The 22,290-nt window shown below is 36.5% G+C and overlaps 1 protein-coding gene and 1 pseudogene across 1 annotated transcript; both read right to left on the reverse strand.

Annotated features, from left to right (window-relative positions):
- Positions 1 to 1,528: 1,528 nt before the first annotated feature.
- Positions 1,529 to 6,818, reverse strand: LOC141641683 (uncharacterized). Its single transcript, XM_074450337.1, has 4 exons — positions 6,642 to 6,818; positions 6,469 to 6,590; positions 5,979 to 6,252; positions 1,529 to 1,567 (listed from the first exon to the last, which is right to left on the reverse strand). The coding sequence occupies exons 1-4, from the start codon at positions 6,816 to 6,818 to the stop codon at positions 1,529 to 1,531; spliced, it is 612 nt and encodes a 203-aa protein (XP_074306438.1).
- Positions 6,819 to 9,379: 2,561 nt separating this feature from the next.
- On the reverse strand, positions 9,380 to 12,669 carry LOC141643427 (protein PIN-LIKES 3-like; annotated as a pseudogene).
- Between the last annotated feature and the right edge of the window lie 9,621 nt (positions 12,670 to 22,290).

The following is a 22,290-nucleotide window of genomic DNA, read 5'->3' on the forward strand; positions in this document are numbered from 1 at the left end:
TTTCCTTGTGTCAAAGATTGAATCTTTGAGTTTCTTGAGTTAAAGTTTGTGTCTTTTAGTTTAATCCTTATCAATTCTTAGATTAAATAGTTTTTCTTCCTAATTTGTATTGGATTATTACATGATTAGTAGTAGAATTTATTCTTCCACCATGATTATGCTTAAATAATCCATATTTGTTGTTTCTCTTGCCTTTAGAAACATGTTTAGTGAGTAGTCTTCTACTAGGACTCGGTTTGACCCGACATGAGTAATTTCACTAATTGATTCTCATAAAGGCTAATTGTTGGGGGAAATTGGTGAGGGTAGTCTAGAGGAATGATTTGGTTTATGGATTGATTTTGGGTAGTGTCGATTTGTAACCCTTGTCCACCAACGAGAGTTGGTTAGGTTGTAAATTAGGTACCCGGAAGTTGGTCTTATCACTAACCTAGGTTGAGACCGAAAGGGAGAACAAAGGGAGGGTAGCTCTAGGCTAGAGTTTGAAATCGGCCTCCGAGAGGAGGAGTGGGATGACCCGGAATACGATGAGTCCTTAGTGACCTTGACCAATTACTTGACCACCTTGGAAAAATGCATGTTTTTGGGGTAGTTGGGTGTTGAATTAGGGATTCCGACCTTCGAACCCGAGAGGGGGGTTGGTGGGTAGAGCTAGTGTCTTATTATGAGCCCGAGAGGGAGTTAGTAGGCGAATTAGAGCCATCTCCCCCTTGCCTTTCTACCCTTATGATTAGCCTAGTGAATTGTTATGTGAAATTACGAATAGTCGTGGGAGAACCGAGTTCTAGCCTTTCCTATCATTTGATACACATTTAATCTCTTCTTGCTTATTTTTACTTCTCTTGTTAATTTGCATTTCATTTTGTTAGTTTAGTTATTAGATTACTACCATCTCCTTATAATTGTTTGACTTAGCTAAGCACAAGAATTAGAACGATTGGTAGTCTACCAACTCCTTGTGGGATCGACCCTCAATAGTGTAGAACGACAATCGTGCACTTGCGAGGTATTATTTGATAACCATCAGTCCTAACGGGTTTTTAATTAACCCCTTGGTGCCTCGATCGAGCCCTGGGTGCACTCGATTGAGCACGGTGGTGCCTCGATCGAGCCTGGGTGGACTCGATCGAGGAACCTGCTGCTTACCTCCTTTTTCGTTGTTGTGATTCCTAACTTCGAATTCCGTCAAATCCTGCACAAAATATCTTTGAAACATATGAAATTCCCTCCCTCACATCTCTCAAAACTCAAGGAAATGCTTAAATTTAATGCGATAATTAAATTGAAATCCTAATTTACAAAATAATACATTATAATTTCTAAGCTGCCTCTCGGTAGCGCTGGTTTAAGCGGTCCCGCAAGACCGTATTACCTCATCAGTGAGAGGAATCAATGGCAAAGAGGTCAACGGCCTCTATTACCCCAACGTGAGCACCTTCATAGTAGATTTTCAATCGTTGCCCATTCACTTTAAAAGTCTCACCTTTGTCAGTTTGCAGTGTAACTGACCCAAATCTATTCACTTTAACTACAGTGAACGGTCCAGACCATCGACTCCGTAGCTTACCTGGAAACAAACGCAAACGAGAGTTAAATAATAATACCTTGTCACCAACATGAAACTCCCTTGGCAAGATATGCTTGTCATGCCACTTCTTCGTTCGTTCCATGTATACTTGAGCACTATCATAGGCATGCAGTCGAAACTCATCAAGCTCGTTCAACTGCATCAATCTTTTCTCACCCACCAGTGAGGGAACCATATTCAGCTCCTTTATGGCCCACATAGCCCTGTACTCAAGCTCCACAGGTAAATGGCAAGATTTGCCATAGACTATATTGTAAGGTGATGCTCCAATCGGTGTCTTGTATGCCGTACGGTAAGCCCATAAGGTGTCATCAGGCTTCCGACTCCAATCTTTTCTATTCTTGCTCACTACCTTCTCCAAGATTTGTTTCAATTCTCTGTTAGAAACTTCCACTTGTCCACTGGTTTGAGGATGATATGCTAGTTCTCTACGGTGCGTAACGCCATATTTCTTCAATAAAGAATTAAGATGACGCTCATTGAAATGCTTTCCTCCATCGCTAATCACCGCGCGTGGCACTCCAAACCGTGGAAAGATAATCTTCTGAAACAACTTAACAATAGATTTAGCATCACAAGTGGGGGTGGCAATTGCCTCCACCCATTTAGAAACATAATCTACAGCTACTAATATGTATTGATTCCCATGAGAAGTAGGGAATGGCCCTTGGAAATCAATGCCCCAAACATAAAAAATCTCCACCTCTGGGATTCCAGTTTGAGGCATCTCATGCCTGTGCGAAATATTACATGTTCTCTGACACGCATCATAAGAACGGACAAAAGTAGTAGCATCTTTCAAGATAGTAGGCCAATAAAAACCCGATTGCATTACCTTAGCAAATGTCCTAGAAGGACCATGATGACCACCATAAGAAGAAGAGTGACAATGAGAAAGGATGGCACGTACCTCACCCTTTGGAATACATTATCTGTAAATACCATCTGCGCACTCCCGGAACAAGTATGGATCATCCCAGAAATACCGCTTCACATCATGCATAAATATCTTCTTCTGCTGATAAGACAAATCAAAAGGAAGCATACCTCCTACCAAATAATTGGCATAATCTGCAAACCATGAAGTGTTTGCAGCTACAACTAGAAGATGGTCATCTGGAAAAGAGTCATCAATGGGCAAAATCTCTCTTCGTGAAAATCTCAATCTAGACAAGTGATCTGCAACAACATTCTCAGCACCAGACTTATCATGGATTTCTAAATCAAATTCTTGTAATAATAAAATCCATCTAATAAGTGTAGGTTTAGCTTCTTGTTTAGTTAAAAGATATTTTAAAGCTGCATGGTCAGTATGAACAATAACTTTAGAACCAACAAGATAAGCTCGAAATTTGTCTAAAGAATAGACAACTGCAAGAAGCTCCTTCTCCGTAGTAGCATAGTTGATCTGCGCATCATCAAGAGTCTTACTTGCATAGTAAATGGCATGTAACACCTTATCTTTCCTTTGCCCCAAAACAACTCCAACTGCATAGTCACTGGCGTCACACATAATCTCAAAAGAAAGGCTCCAATCCGGAGATCGAATTATGGGAGCTGAGATAAGAGCTTGTTTAATCCTGTCGAAGGACTTAACACACTCATCAGTAAAGAAAAAAAGTGTATCTTTATGAAACAGTCGGGTTAGAGGTTGAGCAATTTTAGAGAAATCCTTAATAAAGCGGCGATAGAACCCTGGATGACCAAGAAAACTACGCACACTCTTAACATTAACCGGGTACGGGAGTTGCTCAATTACCTCAGCCTTGGCTTTATCCACTTGGATACCTTTACCTGACACCAAATGACCGAGTACCACCCCTTCAGTAACCATTAAGTGGCACTTCTCCCAATTTAGCACAAGATTGCTCTCCTCACAGCGCTGCAAAACTTTAGTCAAGTTTCTCAAACAAATATCAAAGTCAGTACCATAAACACTGAAATCATCCGTAAAGACTTCCATAATATATTCTTTGTAATCATAAAATATGGCCATCATACACCGCTAAAAGGTAGCTGGGGCGTTACATAAACCAAAAGGCATCCTCCTATAAGCAAATACACCATAAGGACACGTGAAAGTAGTCTATTCCTGGTCGTCAGGATGAATGGGTATCTGAAAGAAACCGGAGTAGCCATCTAGGTAGCAAAAATAACTATGACATGCTAATCTCTCTAACATTTGGTCAATATAAGGAAGCGGGAAATGGTCTTTCTTAGTAGCTGTGTTCAACTTCCTATAATCAATACACATCCTCCATCCTGTAACAAGTCTAGTAGCAATAAATTCATTTTTATCGTTCTTTACTACTGTAGTACCTCTCTTTTTAGGTACAACTTGGACAGGACTGACCCATTTAGAATCAGATATAGAGTAAATAATGCCAGCATCAAGTAATTTCTGTACCTCTTTCCTTACCACCTCCTGCATTGGAGGATTTAGTCGTCTCTGACCTTGTGCACTAGGATTGTGGCCTTCTTCCAAGTGAATGCGATGCATACAAAAGTCAGGACTAATACCTTGTAAGTCGTCAATGTTATACCCAATTGCCTTTTTTTTAGTTCTCAAAACAGTCAACAAAGCAGATAGTTGACCTTCAGTTAAGCTAGCATTGACAATTACTGGGTTCATTTCACAGTCATCAAGAAATTCATATTTAAGGTGAGAGGGAAGAGGTTTGAGTTCAGGTTTCTTTACCTCAGTTACCTTAGGTGCAATACCCAAACTATATACCTTTTGATGGGGGCATTCCTCTCTAGTTAGAAGCCTCTCAATCTCATGAACTTCTGGACTCCATGAACCCGTCTGATCAGCTGAATTAGAAACTAGGGCAATCTCCAGAGGATCCCTGTCCAAACACACAGAAAGACACTCATCAATAGTAAAATCAACAACATCAATACCATGACAAGTTTCTTCTATCATGGGATGTTTTAATGCTTTTTCTAAGTTAAAAAAAATGGTATCATCCCCCACAGCTAAAGTCAGTCTCCCTTGCCTAACATCTATGACTGCCCCTGCCGTGTGAAGGAATGGTCTACCTAAGATGATAGGGATTTGGTTGTCCTCAGCCATGTCTAAGACAACAAAATCGACGGGAATGAAGAATTTCCCAACTTGTACGGGCTAACACCCCCAGTGGGTGTTTAACAGATCTGTCAGCCATCTGCAAAGTCATATTAGTAATTGTCAACTGACCCATATTTAATTTCTTGCAAATAGAATAAGGCATGACACTAACGCTAGCTCCTAAATCACAAAGAGCTTTACTAATAACAAGATGACCAATATGACAAGGGATAGAAAAACTTCATGGGTGCTTTATTTAGGTGGTGAATTAATTGGCAACATGGCACTGCACTTCTGAGTGTAAGCAATAGTTTCCAATGCATCAAAGGATCTCTTCCTTGTCAAAATCTCCTTCATAAACTTTGCATAAGCCGACACTTGAGTAATTAATTCAGTGAAAAGAACACTTACCTGTAAGTTCTTCACGACCTCCATAAACTTACCAAACTGCTTGTCCAGCTTAGATTTTTGTTGACGGTGAGGAAAAGGTAGTGCAATAGTAATGGGCTCGGCTTGTTTGCCTTTATAATCAAGTTTTGAAACACCGTCGTCTGCCAGAGAGGTGCCTCGATCGAGCCCTGATGTCACTCGATCGAGCGCAGAAGTTCCTCGATCGAGCTCGGGCTGACTCGATCGAGGAACCTTAGCAGGTTCGTCTTTTTCGTTCTTTTTGCTTTTATCTTCAGCTCGTGTTTCAACTTCATTAGTTTCTTTTTCATCATCACTAAGCTCCAAATTGCCCAATCCCTTAAGATGTATATAAGGTACCTCATTATCTTTAGTGGGCAATTCTAAATCTTGACTTTGCAGCTCGGTATTTGCATATGTGGTACCGCTCCTCAATTGAATGACATTATCTTGCTCGTGAGCTTGTTTACCTTGAGGAGGAAGACCTCCAGGCTGTTTTGATGGATTTTGAAGTGCCATCTGAGCCACCTGATTATCTAGCATCTTATTATGGGCAATCAGCTCAGAAATTTGAGCCGTCTGCTTTTGCTGCATTGACAAAGTTTGTTGCAAAAGATTGTGCAACTCTGCCATCTCACTGTTTGGAGCTTGTTGATGAGTTTGTTGAGGAGGTTGTTGATATTGATTGTTAAACTGCTGACCTCCTTGATTTTGTTTTTGATATCCCCCTTGTGGTTGATTACCACGATTGTTAGGAGGGGCATACGTATTCTTTTGTGGTTGTAGCTGCTGCGGGTTTTGCACATTCTGACTAGACCATTGAAGGAAACGATGTTCCTTCGTTCTTTCATTGTAAAAGTTGGAGAAAGGTGTACCTTGTGCACCTTGTCTGTAAGACTGAAAGGCATTAACCTGCTCCAATGTACTCAAACACTCAGTTGCATTATGACCGTCTAAACCACATCGAGCACAAGACTTCTCTAATTGTTGACTCATAGCATGAACTCTCTCTTTACTACCCAATATCTCAGCAATTTGGGCAGAAATAGCCTCTAATTGTGCCGCAAGAGCAATATCACTACTGGTTCCTCGCGTGCTTCCCCTAAGATTTCCATACTTGGCAGTATGGGTGGCAATCTGATCAATTAGCTTCCACGCGGTAGCATCATTGGTGTTATCCTGAAACCTCCCATTAGCTGAAGAATCCAAAAGGGCACGATGATCGTCATACAACCCATTATAAAACTGGTTGCAAAGAAACCACTTTGGGAAACCATGATGGGGAACTGATCGGACTAAACGTTTGAAGCGAATCCAAGCTTCATTCAAATCTTTAGTAGCTCCTTGCTTGAAACTAGTAATTTGACTTCTCAGCGCATTAGTCTTCTGAGGTGGGAAGTACCTCTTATAGAAAGCATGAGCTAAAGTATTCCAGTCAGTAATTCCTTCATCCTCCATATCTAAATCTCTCAACCATTCCGCAACTCCATCATTCACAGAAAAAGGAAAAAGCACCTGCTTTATCTGATCTTGTGTCACTCCAGCTGTTAAAGGGATAGAACAGCAATAAGTGACAAATTTCTCCATATGTGTCGCAGGATCCTCAGCAGCTGCCCCTCCAAATAAGTTTCGCTCCACCAAATTGATGTAAGGTGGGCGAATTTCAAAGGTTTCATTGTCAGTAGTGGGCAGCTTGAATCCTTGTGGGATGGAATCCAAGGTAGGCTCGGAGTGACTGGCTAGAGTAGGCATGATGGTAATCTTAGGAGTGGGAATTTCGACAGGAATTTTAAGTTCGGGAATTTCGTCCCCTTCGTAGGACTGATTGGCCAAAAATTCTGAGCTCGACGTCAAGTATACTCAAGTCTTCTACTTGACCCACTTCTTGCTAAAATTTCCGTCTGTAGCGAAAAGTCTTCTCTGGTTCAGGATCAAAAGGAATAATCTCGGACCTAGTCAACCTGGGCATACACGGAACTAACAAGAAAAGTGTGAGAACGGTCTCAAGGAACTAGGTTCCCTGAGACAAAAAGACAAAATAAACAGAAACAAACTAAATAATTGTTGCCTCCCCGGCAACGGCGCCAAAATTGATATAGCTAAATTCGTATCACCAATATCAAAATAAATCTATCTCAGTTACTAACAAAGTAGCTAGCAGTAAGACAGGTATCGAATCCACAGGGAGGCGGTAATAATCAGTTTTCTAATATTTAGATCGTCTGAAGGTAACCGTTTCTTGGGGGTTTTTGGTTTGTTTGTTATCTAATCAAATAATAACGAGTAATTAAAAGGTTTTATAACAATAAAATTGAAATTCTAGGATTTCCGGTTCACTAGGTCAATTATATGGGTCTCTTAATCAATTGCTAGGTCAATCAAGTTATCTAAGGTCACAAGATTGATTAATTCTTTTTATGTCCTTTAGATCGATTCTAACATGCAATCGCTATAATTAGACACATTCTATTTGATTATCGCACCCTATATTAATTCTAACCCTGTCGGTGAAAGTATTTATTCGCTACACTAGTTAACAATTCAGGCTTAAATCAATTAACTAGAAGAAGAACAATAATCAAACGATAACTCATGCGATATTACTAGCAATTAATTAACATTCCCCTTTCTAATTTACCTAGATCCCCTTCATCCTAGATGAGGAAATTAGCTACTCATGATGAATTTAACAACAACAACAATAATTATGATTGAAAGCATGATTAACAAGATGAAGTAATAACAACTAATTAAGAACATAAAACTTGAATGAATAATAATTGAGGAATGATTAGTACCGTAGCAATAAGGAAAGATTAAAGAACAGTGTATCCAAGCTAAAGAGAGTTTACCAGCCGTTCTCAGCAAAATAAAGCGTAACCTAATAATAACTTACGAGTCTTTAATTTATATTACAAAATAACTGTTTTAGGAAAATACGGAAATTAATCTGTCAGACAGGTTCCTCGATCGAGCCTAGCAGCACTCGATCGAGGAGGATGACTCGATCGAGCCTTAATGGACTCGATCGAGGAACCAGCTTCACATGGCTTGTTCTCGTCTTCTTCACTTCTAATCCTCAAGCCACCTCGTTTCTCGTGCCATGCTTCGTGTATTCCACTATGCCATATCCGCAATGCTCATCTCAACTTGATTATCTTCGTAATGCGTCATTTCTGCACTAAACAGAAAATAGCGGCAGTATCGACAATTCACTATAAAAGGCATATAAATGACATAAAAGGCACGAAAACGGTAAATAAATCATCACGAAAGGAGTTATAAAAGTGTATAAGAAAGTGATAAATCAACATTCCTTATTTTTCCCTTTCGGACCTTTGGTTACGGATATGTGTGCCATGTTTCCGGATTGGGTTATCCTTCCGCCTCTTCGGACCTTTGGTTACGGTATGTGTGTCATGTTTCCGATTTGGGGTTACTCGACCTTTGGTTACGGTCTGTGTGCCATGTTTCGAGTCTTGGATGCGGATAGGTCACCGCATGTCGAATCGGGTGACTTCCATCCCGAGAGTCTGGATCCAAGTTTAGACTAGGACCGTATTATTATCGTGGTCCTACCAGGAGGTTGGAGTCTAGGTGGTTGTCTTGTGAGTTCATACTAAGTATATGTCTTACACTTATGAGTCGTGTCAAGATGAGTTGGTTGACTTGATTATTCTATTTCCTTGAATGCATATTTATTCTAATGTATCATGCATATTCCATTAAGAAAGTATTATGCCTATCTCATCATGATTATCAGTTATATCCCCTTGTTCATTATCGTTCAAATATGTTGTATGATCAATGTGTTTAATTAAGTGTTTGTTTACTTGTATTTCGACATATTGTGGCTGGGAGAACCTTGAGTTACTCCCCACTGACTTTGGCGTTCATGTTTACATGAATGACAGGTTGTGAAGATGCTTACGTGGAGAAGACGTGTGGGCTAGCGAGAACTAAACCCTTGGACCTTAGTTTGCTAGCTTAGAAACCCCTTACCTGTTTATTCGTGGGATATCTTTTCTCAGCTTTCTAGACTTGGGTTGTAACAACCTAAGTTTGCCCATCGTTGTATTTGTTTCATTTCATTAGTGGCTCCCGCGTGTTAATATTTAACTAGTAATAAAAAAAATTTAAAATATCATAAATTTCCGCTTTAATTTATTAGTTACATTTTCCGCGTTATCGCGGGGTGTCACAGTTAGTCTAGTGGTTAAAACGGAGGTATTAGGACAATATGTCACAGGTTCGAATCCCTCATCCGCTCTAATGCGACTAAGTGTGCGATACATTAGAAAAAAAAAAACTTGGAGCAATAAGATTTTTGGTATATTACAATTTTCCAAAATTACGTTTACGTCTCTCGATCTGCAGCATTACAATTGTACAAGGACTAAGGAGTCGCTCTGCAATCGGCTTTTTTTCTCTTAACACCGATGCTGCTAGAAAATTAAACAAAACTATGAAGCAACAAGCCACAAAAAGAATGTACACCAAAATGTGAGCGCGATTGAGGCCAAAGCACGCATAAGTCCACAACATAATGACCGAACACTCGCTCTGACCCGTCCCAAACAGCTGAGTTATCGTGCCTGTTTCATTGTCATACGCAACAGAAAACTCTTGTTAATGCTTAGAATTCATAGCATATGGCAAGCACAGAAATAATTAGCCTACATTACAAAAATAACAGCTATTCTTTAACTCCGTATGAGATTACTTATATTGATCCGATCTGAACCTGAACCACCCTGACATAAATAAAAATGAGATGATAATAAAACGTACCTATGTTCATGGCAGGTGGGACTGCATATTGAATTAGCAGAACAAATTGAAATAATGGATCAAACGGAAGAAGGCCGAAATGAATTGCTCCTTTTATAACAAGAATGCCCAATAGAGGAAGAAATATGTATCGAACTACTACTATGCCAAACACGATCCTGAGCTGAATTCCTGATCCCTGCAAACCTGCAAAATTTCAGGATTCAGTCATATTTCGGGCTCTTATGTCACCTTTTGATCAAATTTATGCATGGAAACAGTGTTGAAGTACCCCGAAGAAGATTCGCTCCAAGTATCAATGTGGTGGTAGGAATGGCAGCCTCTCTGCAGATTAAAATACCAGTTTAGGAGGAATTTAACAACAGAAGCACAAAACAACTTTACGAAGCGAGATCACTTAAGAGCAATAGTTATACCACCTACCCAAGCAAATAAGCTGTATCTTCAATGACATGGAGAGGAGCATCATTGCCAATCAACAACTTTCTGATCGGACCAATAACTCCGATGGCAAAACCAACAATCTATTCAATCAGAAGAAGCAAGATGTCAAGTTCAGAAAATACTGATGTTCTGAATGCTATCGGGTTAAGTCCCGCTTTTGTTAGCTTTATTTGTAGGATATATGTACTACATTATAGTCCAACAATTTGCTTAATAAATAAACTAGGGATATTCTCTCGTGTACCCCTCAACTTTTTCATTTTCTACGATATACCCCTCTTTTCATGTAAAAAAACTTTGACCGTCAATAACTCTTGGCTACAAGTTCAGAATACGATAAATTTTGTTTCCACATTGACCGTCTTTAAGACTCTTCAGTTTGAGAAAAAATTCACCGACGTCTCAACTCGTAGTCGGGAATTATGGTCGGTCAAAGTTTATTCGTTAAAAAATATTTGACCAATCATAACTACCGGCTACGAGTTCAAAATGCAGTGAATGTTTTTTTCAAATTCAAGGCCTAGATAATTTGTTTGAAAAAAAAATTACCATTTTCTGAACTCGTAACAGAGAATTATTGCCGGTTAAAGTTTTTTTGTGAAAAACGAGGGGTACACCTTAGAAAACGAAAAAGTTCAGGGGTACACGAGAGAATATCTCAATAAACTATTATTCAGGCGGAACTTGTTCCGCCTAAATCTTCCTTTTCTTTTCTTTATAAAAAAATAACAAATCAGTTGAGGTCAATTAGAGTGAAGAACAAGAGAATACCGCGCCAGAAGTTGAAGGTGTCAGCACTGCCTTGAGATTGATCTTCTTAGAGAATGTGGTAAACCGATCCTTTATCCTACTCGATAATGGAATCTGTCGACAAATTAATATTCTGAGACCAGCAGCAAATGTATGTTCTGATAAGAATATGCCTAAATATGACTAAATTAAAACTAAAAGCACGAGATAGTCACCTGATCACAATGCTTGTGAGAACTATCAGTTGAAGGAAGAAGGGGTTGTCTGTATTCGACAGACGCTTCCCCATTAGACTCATCACCTGCTGCAATTTCTGCAACATCCTTTGAAGATATCCGGACAATATTGTAAACATATGACCACAGAAAGATGGCCCCCAACTGATACATTGGAACACAATAGGTCAGATGATCCGCAATTGAAGTGATCACATGCATCCATACATTAACCACAAAACAAATATTGTATATTCAAAAAAGAAGGCTTCATACCGCCAAGGAGAGCGAAGCGTAAGCCATTCCATATGTGTAGCAAACATCAGGTGCTCCAAAGGGGCTGCCTTTCTCTTTACAAATTGCAGGAATGATGATGATAATCATGTTACCCAAGTTTCCTGTATAGATCAAGTGTATCAAAGTAGTCCACCCAATTACAACAACAAGATTACCCTAGTGCCTTAATGGATCCCGCAAATTGCGAGATAAGGGAGGGGGTCAGATGTACGCAGCCTTAGCTTTAAACTTGTATTAGCAATACAAAGAGACCGTTTCAGAATGACTCACTTTAGTCCACCCAAGTACGTGCAAAAAAAGTCGAGTCAACCAAAAACTTAAATGGATAATCGAGGCTGGATTGGACGGGTTTATATAAAGGTCCTTTCACTATAATCAGCAAGTGAACATAAAGTTGTACCTGCAGAACAAGCTCCTATGATAAGACCCTTAAGATGTTTGGGAGCATTTGTAAGTTTGACAAGAACCCATCCAAGTGCTGACCCAAGTAGAAATGCAATTAGAACATTTACTGGCATAAACCACCTTCATTTCAACCAATATTCACACATTAAATCCAATAATAACACCATTAAACTCCTATAATCATTGAAAAACGTAACAAAGATAGCGGATGCTGGTTCCACGTCATTAAAAAAAACAAACAGTGCTACTCACAATTTCAAAAAGCTTTCCAAAGTCACTGTCTTTCCCAAATTGCTTCCCACAAGTGCCGGATTGAATACGAAAAACACCACCTAATCAACACGAAATATAAATAAAATAACAACGTTATTTATATTACATCGGCTTTTGATAATTTACCATTAAAAGAAGCGCAACCATTTTAGTAAACTACGGAGAAAAATGAATGAAAGACGTAAACTCTGTTACTTACTTTGTTCAAATGTATGCGAGCATTGGCACCCAAGATATCAACAGTGTCTAAAGCAAGAAACAAACCAATAGCAGTAATCAAAAGCACCTTTATTATTGGCATTGAAGCCACCATAAACAAACTTATTACCTTCATCTTTTTGTTTTTTCAAAATATTTTGCTCAGATGTTTTTGATATAGAACAAGAATATATAACCCAACAAAAAAGCTTTTAAATTTAAAATGTTTTAATATTAAGACGGGTACTCCCGTCTAAGGAAAACTAGCGGTTAAAACAATAACGCAACTTTCACACATATAGCAAAAGTACGGAGTAGTATAGGAAGACATCATAAAACATGTTTTATATAGCACCAAAAAAAAAAAAAAAAAAAAAAAACCTTTTCTATAACAAAATTGTTAAACGGTAAAACAGTCAATGGTTCATTACACTTTTACTAAGTACATCAACAAACACATGATTTTTTATGATTATAACCCAAAAATGATTTTTTTTTAAAATTATTATTTGCTGATTATTAGATCAACTAAGAAATGTCGTGCTTAGTATTAAAAAAATGATACGGAGCATAAAATAGAAATATTGTTGCAAAACGTTAGAATATAATATTCTTGTACGTATGAAAAGTTTTTTCTAAGAAAGAGATCAATTCACATTTAGAGAGAGCCTAAATCTGAGTTTGGGTTGATTTTTGTTTTGCTAATACAGCTATATATATTGCATGAATTAGGTAGGAGTTTATGCGTTTTTTTTTTGTTGTTGTTTAAATGAGATCACACATTCCACTTTTATGTCCCATCTCCTGTCCCATTGTCTTTATCTTGCGACACATCATCATTCATATGATAAGATTGATAGCAAATTCTCTTAAACTAATGATGTGTCACAGGGTAAGTATAATGGGACACAAGATGTGATACAAAATAGGACAGAGAATCCACTCTCTTTTTGGTAGGAGTTTACGTGTGACAAGATGCTTTAAAAGGAATAAAAATTGTGGCAGAATTGGGAGATTGCGATTTTGATTTTATGCAATTCATGTTAGGATTATGTAGATAGAGTTGAAAACTAATCCTACAAGAATACAACTCATATAATAACTAGTTTTCATGCTCGTGGATACTAAAATAAGTTACAACTATAGTGCATTGCACTACTTATTTTAGTTGTAAAAGTCTAATGTGCATCTAATATTTGATATACTGTCATTTTAAATTTCAATTAGTTACTAATCTAATAACGTCGTGCAGGGCTGTCAAATAAATTTAAGAGGCCCGTTCTATATGTCGATTTGAGGTCCCAAATAATAAAAGAATTTTTTTATCATTATTATTAATTTTGAAATAATGAACTATAATAAACCAATGCATTGCTTAATAAACTATAAACTAAAAGCTTGAAGGTATGTGACTTTATTCACTATTAAAAAGAAGTTTTCTCGCAATTTTTCAGGAAAAAAATGTTTTCGATAAAAATAAAATTAATGGAGAAGGAATTTTGTTGCTCAAAAGGATCGAACTCGGCCTTCAAGCTAGAAAATGCAATAAGCAAGTGTGCAATAACCACTGTGTGAAGATAATTTTATCCTACTTTATGGTAACCATATGTAATCATTCTAACAACAGAATAATTCTTGGGTCCCAAAACCGTTTGGGACTCTGTTCTGAGAACACCTTGAACTTGCTATTGGACGGGTCTGACGTCATGTCTATATTGAGAAGAATTAGAGAACAACATTATGTCTTGATCATCGACCTTATTGGGTTGGGAAATGAGAGGGGAACAAAAGCATGCAAAATTACTTGTTTGGTTAGCAAATGAGATATAAGAGAAATGGTGAAGGAACGGAGGGATCCAAACAGTACACCCAAGACGATATAATGACATTCTCAAAATAACTCGATTAAAAGTTAATGATATAATATTAACATGATAAATACTCCCTCTCTAATCCAATGTCCCCAATTTTCATTTTTGTACAATCTAATTCAATGTTCCCCTTCTTTACTTGGTAAATTAGTTGATATAATTATCCTCTTTTATTTCTTGTTTTTAAAATGATACCATTGTAACTGCCTTATTAAAACTCCACATTATGACATTTTTTTTTATACACCCCTAATTATTTTCAAGAATACCGCCACAAAAAACACTATAAAGTCATTCCACATTAAAATTTATGCGCCGGCCCAAAGGAGCATTGGATTGGATTGAAGGGAGTATAACATTTGATTGTTCTGTTTTGTGTCTAGCAAAGAAACAAAATTGGTTTATATACATGATATTTCAAAGGTTTTTAGTCTATATTTATAGTATTTGTCACGTTCTTATTTTCATATAATATACTTTTTCAAATAAAATATATCTATTTACCTTCTCCAATCAATACCTCACTTTATCCACCATTTTCCATATCCAACCTTTTCCACCCAACTAACCGAACTAACACATCAGAATCAACCATGTCCCAGAACAACCCCAGCCCCTACATATAAATATCTTTTTCTATCTCCTAAACCACACTCGTAAACGTCGGAGAGTAGTCCTACCCGTCGAGACACTTTTCCCCTTCCCGCAAAACCCGCCTCCACCCTTCGAAAAATAAAAAAACACCCACTATAAAATCAGTCCTCGCCCTGTAAGATTTATGTGTCACCCGTAAAGAATAGTTTGAACATGCAAAAAAAGAAAAAAAGGAATGCAAAATACAAATTATGTTTATATAATATAACTATGATTAATACATGTTGTTTAATACATTCAAGAGGTGTACGGTTAGACTTATTGGAATGGATTTGGTTCATTCCAATGTATGGTTTGGGTATTTTGTAGAGAAGTTATAATCTATCATGTATATAACTTCTTTCCAGTCCCTTGAAGTCTCATACTACTTTATCTTCACCAAGGTTTCAAACTCCATTTCTTTAGTATTACAATCTTAAGGGTCGTTTGATTCAAGATGAAACGTGATGAAATGGAGTATGATACCCTAGAGGTATAGGGATCCAAATCTATTCCTTCTTAAAACTGTTGGTTTATTCTAAAATTGTAAAGGAAAGAAATGTAGTTTGATACAAAGGGCGTAAGATAGGTATGGTATTCCATAGGGTTGGCATGGAGTAAAAATCCATTGGATATCTACCTGCATTCAATTATACACCAACCAAACCAAACAATTGAATGAAACAAGTTCACTCCATTCCATTCCAGAAGGCCTACCAAACGTCTCTTTAAGTAAACCAAACAGCCATAAAAAGGTATGAGATTCGGAATCAATACCTCCATGATATCATGCTCCATGGATCTTATTCTATTCCATCTTTTTACACCAAATGAATCCTCATAGAGTTTGTTTAATTAATATTTAAATATATTAATTTTAATATAATAGTTTAAAATTTGATCTAATTAAATTATCATACACTTGTTGAAAAACTATAATTCCTACATTTATACCATAGATTTGTCTTAAATTAAACTATTATCAATTTATCGCACTTGTACACTTATCAATTACTCATTCCATTCCAATGTACCTATTTGCTTTTTGGCGGTCAAATTTTAAAAACTTTGGCCGTTAATTCATTTAAAAAGATAAAACTTTGAAAGTTAAAACTAACATATTTAGTTTTGTTATGTAATATCTTTCATAAAAGTATATTTTTTATTAAAAAAAAAACTCTTCGTATAAAGGAAGAAAAATATGGTTAAAGTTAAGTGTCACTTCGAGACCACCAAAAATTAAATGGGTATATTAGATTGGATTGGAGAAAATATTAGTTAGGGAGGTAAAAATTAATCTCTTTAATATTCATTTACTCTTTTAAATATTTGGATATACGCTCTAAGGTCCGAGTATAGACAATAACAAGATATATGAGCATATTTCAGCGTTCATTTTGCTCTTTATTATATAAATAAACTAGTTTTCATCCCGTGCAAAATTGCACGCATACGTTTTTAAGAACATTGATATAATGATTAAAACTGCACGGGTATAATATAAGATATTAACTTATAAAAATAATTTTTTTTATTAATTTTGCTGAGGTTTTGTTAATGGGTTAGTCTTATGCATAATATATAATATGGTCTTATGTAATAATTTGGGTCGATATTATTAATTCTTGTAAAGTTTGGTCCAAAATTTTACTTTTACTAAGAATCCATACGCATATTGGTTAATGTTTTATTGATAATGTCATTGGTGAATCTTTTTGAAGAGATATGTCTCTTTATCCCGTTTTTAATTCGTTTTTCTCTTCTTCTTTTTCAAATTCATTTTTTTCCCGATATTAATTAGAGTTTTAACTATTATTAATATTTCATTGTTAGCATTTTCTTAATTTTCTTTATAAATAATTGTCATTGGTGAATCTTTTTTGAAGAGATATGTCTCTTTATCCCGTTTTTAATTCGTTTTTCTCTTCTTCTTTTTCAAATTCATTTTTTTCCCGATATTAATTAGAGTTTTAACTATTATTAGTATTTCATTGTTAGCATTTTCTTAATTTTCTTTATAAATAATTGTTGCTTTTAATATCCTGCCATTAATTAAATACAACATTTTTTATGCGTTTTTAAGGAAATTTTTGCTTTTTTTTTTTTATTAGAATTGTTCTTCATTTTTATTTTCTATATTATATGAGTATTATATGTGCTCATTATTTTTTGGGATTTAAATAATTAATATTCACGATGAACAATTTTCACAGTTTTGTTATTATTTCTTTTTATTACGAAAAATGTTAATATTAAAATTGGGTATATTTAGTAATATATAATGTTTAGTATATTTAATATTGGTAAATTGAAAATATACTAATCAACATATTATCAAATCGTATATAAACACGGTAAAACATTCTGAAATTAATTCAGTTGTACGTACAAAAGGGCCCACCATTACAGCTTTTTTGGAAAAAAAAAAAAAAAACTTGTTAGTGATGACGTGGACGCACCAAATTGCTTGAAATGTTTCTGTATTTATATAGATAAGATTCCATGTACTCCATATTATGCAAATAGTAAGTGTACAAATATTAAAGAGTAGTTTTCTAATATCAATAGAAGAATTGTAAATAATTAATTATTTTCTAATTATGATAGAAAAATTGTAAATAAGTAATTATCTCCTAATTTTAATAGGAAAGTTGAAAAAAAAAGCCTCTTTTAGTTATATATATTGATTCTAATAAATTTTACTAATTCTCATTTGTGACATGACTGACATCACGGTAACGTAAAGCTTTGTTGGGAAATTAACGCCAATCTCCCACGTGCAACGGAAGCAACCAATCGACAAGTAAACCGTAAAAGTAAATAAATGTAAGCAATAATAAGATGAGACAGTATTTAGGGTCAAACCCAGGGCAAAACCTTCCAAAGCGGAAGTAAAACCCACTAGCCAAATCGACTAGAATCCACTATAATAATATAGTACCAGTACAACGTAACCGTCTCGAATTAAATACCAATTCGAAACCCACAATAATATAAGATAACAACCTCTAGCCCTCCAGTAATATTAGTCAATGCCACTAATATTACCCCTAGAGTAACCTCCTAAATTATTGTATAAAAACACCCGTCGTACTCCACCTCACCCTCAAACCCCGACTTTTTAGTCACTTTGTTTGATTACATTTTGTGAGATATATTTTTCCAAAGGATTACAATCCTTTATATAGTAATGTGAAGTGACGTTATATTTTACAATAATAAAATCACTTCACGTTACTTACCAATGAATTAAAACAATTCATATGTTTTTCACGTAATGTAAAAAACAAATGAATTCACATCATTTAATCACATCTAATGTTACATGTACATAATCCATAATTTGTACATGTAACACTTCCAAACTTAATGCCTTGTGTTGGATGTTACTCAACAAATCTCCCCCTCGAACACAAGAGATCATCACCGAGGAATCAACCATTGGCCTTTTGAAATCACTAGAGCTGCACACCCGAGTTAGTATATGGTCCTCACCCTAACTCACTTTCACGGCCAATGCACCGTATACAGCCTATACCCAGTCAATGACGTTACTTGACTCCGGAGAGAAACCTCTTGCTCTCCACCTTTCTACCAGCAGGAATTTTACCTTTGCGCCCGTCTGCAACCTGGAAACAATCTACCTTCGTCGCCTCTTCCGCAAACGAAACACGTGCACGACTTTTCCGTTTCCAGCTATCCTTTGAGGTTTTTACTGCATATGCATCCAGACGGTATAAACCACGACGTAGCTCCCCCTTCATGAGGACCATAGAACCCTTAGTAACTTTCATTACTCCCCCATGAGCTTTACACCCATAACCTTCGGAGTCCAGTTGACTAAGTGAAATTAAATTCTGCCGCAACTTTGGAACATAAGCAACCTTGTCCAAAGTGTGCACCACCCCATTTGACATTTTGATTTTGATCACCCCAACACCCATGACATCAACTATTGAGTTATCAGCCAAACTCAATTTCCTAGCCATGCCTTCTTGGAGCTCATCAAAACTATCTTTTCGGGTGCAAATGTGGTTGACACAACCAGAATCTAATATACATTCTTCCTTGGAAGACACGTCGTTCACATCCGTGACCGCAAATATGTCACTACCATCGGTAAGGAAACAACCACTACTTCCTTCACCGGCAACCAAGTTGGTGTCGCCCTTGTTTTCTTCATTCCCGCATTTCTTAGGAAAGAACCGCCTAATATGCCCAAGGTCACCACACTTGAAACACTTCACATCATTATTCCTAGAAGTGTTCCTGGATCGAGACCTGCCATGCTTCGATCCATCCTCCCTGTTAAACGATCGACCTCTCCCATCCCGAGCAACCGCAACTGTACCCGTACTGTCGCTCCGTACCCCAGCCTTGTCCTTCTTCCTCGCATCAAAAGACAATAAAGCTGTCTGTGCTTGCTCCATCGTGATGGTGTCTTTACCGCACAAAATAGTATCCACATAAGTCTCATATGTGTCCGGGAGAGAATTGAGGAGTAGTAACGCCTTATCTTCCTCCTCAAGCTTCACTTCGATCTTCTTCAACTCGTCTAACAGTCCATTGAACAAATTCACATGTCCAATTAAATTATCATCCTCGTCCATCCTCAACCGATATAACCGTCGCTTTAACAACAACTTGTTGGTCAAACTCTTCGCCATGTAGAGCTTCTCCAACTTTTCCCATATCTCTGATGGAGAGTCATCATCAAGAACACAATTGATGACTGAATCCGAGATGCACAACCTAATAGTACTTGCACACTTGGTGCAAACTTCTTCCCAGTTGTCATCACTCATCTTCTCCGGCTTACCATCATCTCCTTTCAAGGCTCTAGCCAAGCCAAGATGTACCAGAAGATCCTTCATCCTTCTTTGCCAAAGGGTGAAACTACTTTTACCATCAAATTTTGGTACTGCAAATTGAGACCCCAAATTTGACATCCTTGCCAATTATAAACCAGCCACCGGACCGAGCCTAGTGGCTCTGATACCACTGTTGGGAAATTAACGCCAATCTCCCACGTGCAACGGAAGCAACCAATCGACAAGTAAACCGTAAAAGTAAATAAATGTAAGCAATAATAAGATGAGACAGTATTTAGGGTCAAACCCAGGGCAAAACCTTCCAAAGCGGAAGTAAAATCCACTAGCCAAATCGACTAGAATCCACTATAATAATATAGTACCAGTACAACGTAACCGTCTCGAATTAAATACCAATTCGAAACCCACAATAATATAAGATAACAACCTCTAGCCCTCCAGTAATATTAGTCAATGCCACTAATATTACCCCTAGAGTAACCTCCTAAATTATTGTATAAAAACACCCGTCGTACTCCACCTCACCCTCAAACCCCGACTTTTTAGTCACTTTGTTTGATTACATTTTGTGAGATATATTTTTCCAAATGATTACAATCCTTTATATAGTAATGTGAAGTGACGTTATATTTTACAATAATAAAATCACTTCACGTTACTTACCAATGAATTAAAACAATTCATATGTTTTTCACGTAATGTAAAAAACAAATGAATTCACATCATTTAATCACATCTAATGTTACATGTACATAATCCATAATTTGTACATGTAACACTTCCAAACTTAATGCCTTGTGTTGGATGTTACTCAACAAGCTTCTCACATAATATGGATACTTATTATTCTACTTTACTCCGCACTTCTTATTTTGAGATTGCCGCACCTCTACAAGGGGGAACCTAACTAGTAGCAAATGTAGCACTCGCTACCCCTAAAATTTAAAAAAAAAAATGGTTAAAATTATTAATTTTTGTTACTCCAAAATTCTTAGATATGAAGCTTAGCATAAGTATAAAACAATAAGAGGAACATTCTATCCCAAAATTTTGTTTTTAAGTTCGCTCGTGATTAACCCTATGTAGAATGAGATTTTAGAAATCTTTAGATTTTCCATCTTTATCAAGTGTACTTGTATAATATTATGAGTTGGTGATAAAAAGCAAAGAATTGTATGAATTTTTATAAATTCAAATTTAGAATGAACAGTGAGTTTTCCTTGTGACGGTTATATCTGTTACAAGTTTGTAATGGGTAAAGTATTGTCCATATAGGTAGATAAGACAAAAATAAGAGTATTTAAATAATTATAAATAGTTTGCCATTATTTGACCCGTCACAAACGACAATTTGGGTGGAATGAAATGCGTGCATGATGAGTTAATGAGGCGGCCATATGATTGGTGAGAAGAAGAAACAAAAACAATAACAGGGAGACATAAACATTAAAGGAGGAAGAATGAGAAGATGACGTATGTAGGAGGCTGCATGCCTAAAACGAGACCGCAAAATCTTTTTTCAGATTGGCACTTTTTCCGTCTGAAATAAGACTGACAAAATGTTGTCATTTTTTAATAAAATGTAAGCAGTGAATCTACAAAATGTTATCACTAGAGATGTCACTTTTTACCCTGAAAATAGTGGGGAAAATAATGGTAACATGTTATCAGAAAAATACAAACATTTTACTGTCAAATGATAACATGTTGTTCGTCTTATTTCAGACCAAAAGTAATGGTCTGAAGCAAGACGCACCGAAACGAGACTGATAGCATTAACACACATGACCAGTTGACCAGGCCACTAATCACAAATTCACAAGGTCTCCCAGCCGCGATGTTATTCGTATCACATACATTCAATTCTACATCCCTACCAATTTCATTTGACAAATAATGTTAAAATGTACTCATAACCGAAGAAGATAAATAAATTGTTAAGGGTAATGTAAGAGGTCTCTCGGTCGATGCTTATATTTTTGTTTTAGACGGTTTAAAGTTAAGACGTACTCACAATCGATTTAAATTTAAATTATCTTATTATGTGCCCTTAGGGCACATTTTAAAAAAACCCATTATAAATTAACAAAAACTTATCTCATCGATCTAGTTAGGGTGTTATTTAACCATTTAAATCATAAGACGGATATGCCAATCTTATGAGAGATCAATTGTATATCCCTGGAGATATGTCGTGTATTTTGCCTTGAAACTATAGTGATTTAATTATAAATAAATCGTTGTCGAGGTAACATGCTTGATTTTGGCAAGTAATAATTATCACATGTATACACTCTATTGGTATATTGTGCTAATCTATCCTGCATTCATAATAGGAATATTTATAATAGTTGGGCCTCAACCATCATCTTAAGGTTTTGGTTGAGATAGTTCATCTATCAATTCATGGCTATTAAGATCGATTTCGATTTCCGACACGCAACACTATCAGTGCGTATGTTCTTCATAAAAAACAATATGTATGTCAGTGTGTATTTTCGCAATAAATCACCAG

Source organism: Silene latifolia, chromosome 2 (genome assembly GCF_048544455.1).
Source record: "Silene latifolia isolate original U9 population chromosome 2, ASM4854445v1, whole genome shotgun sequence".
Lineage (NCBI taxonomy): Eukaryota > Viridiplantae > Streptophyta > Magnoliopsida > Caryophyllales > Caryophyllaceae > Silene > Silene latifolia.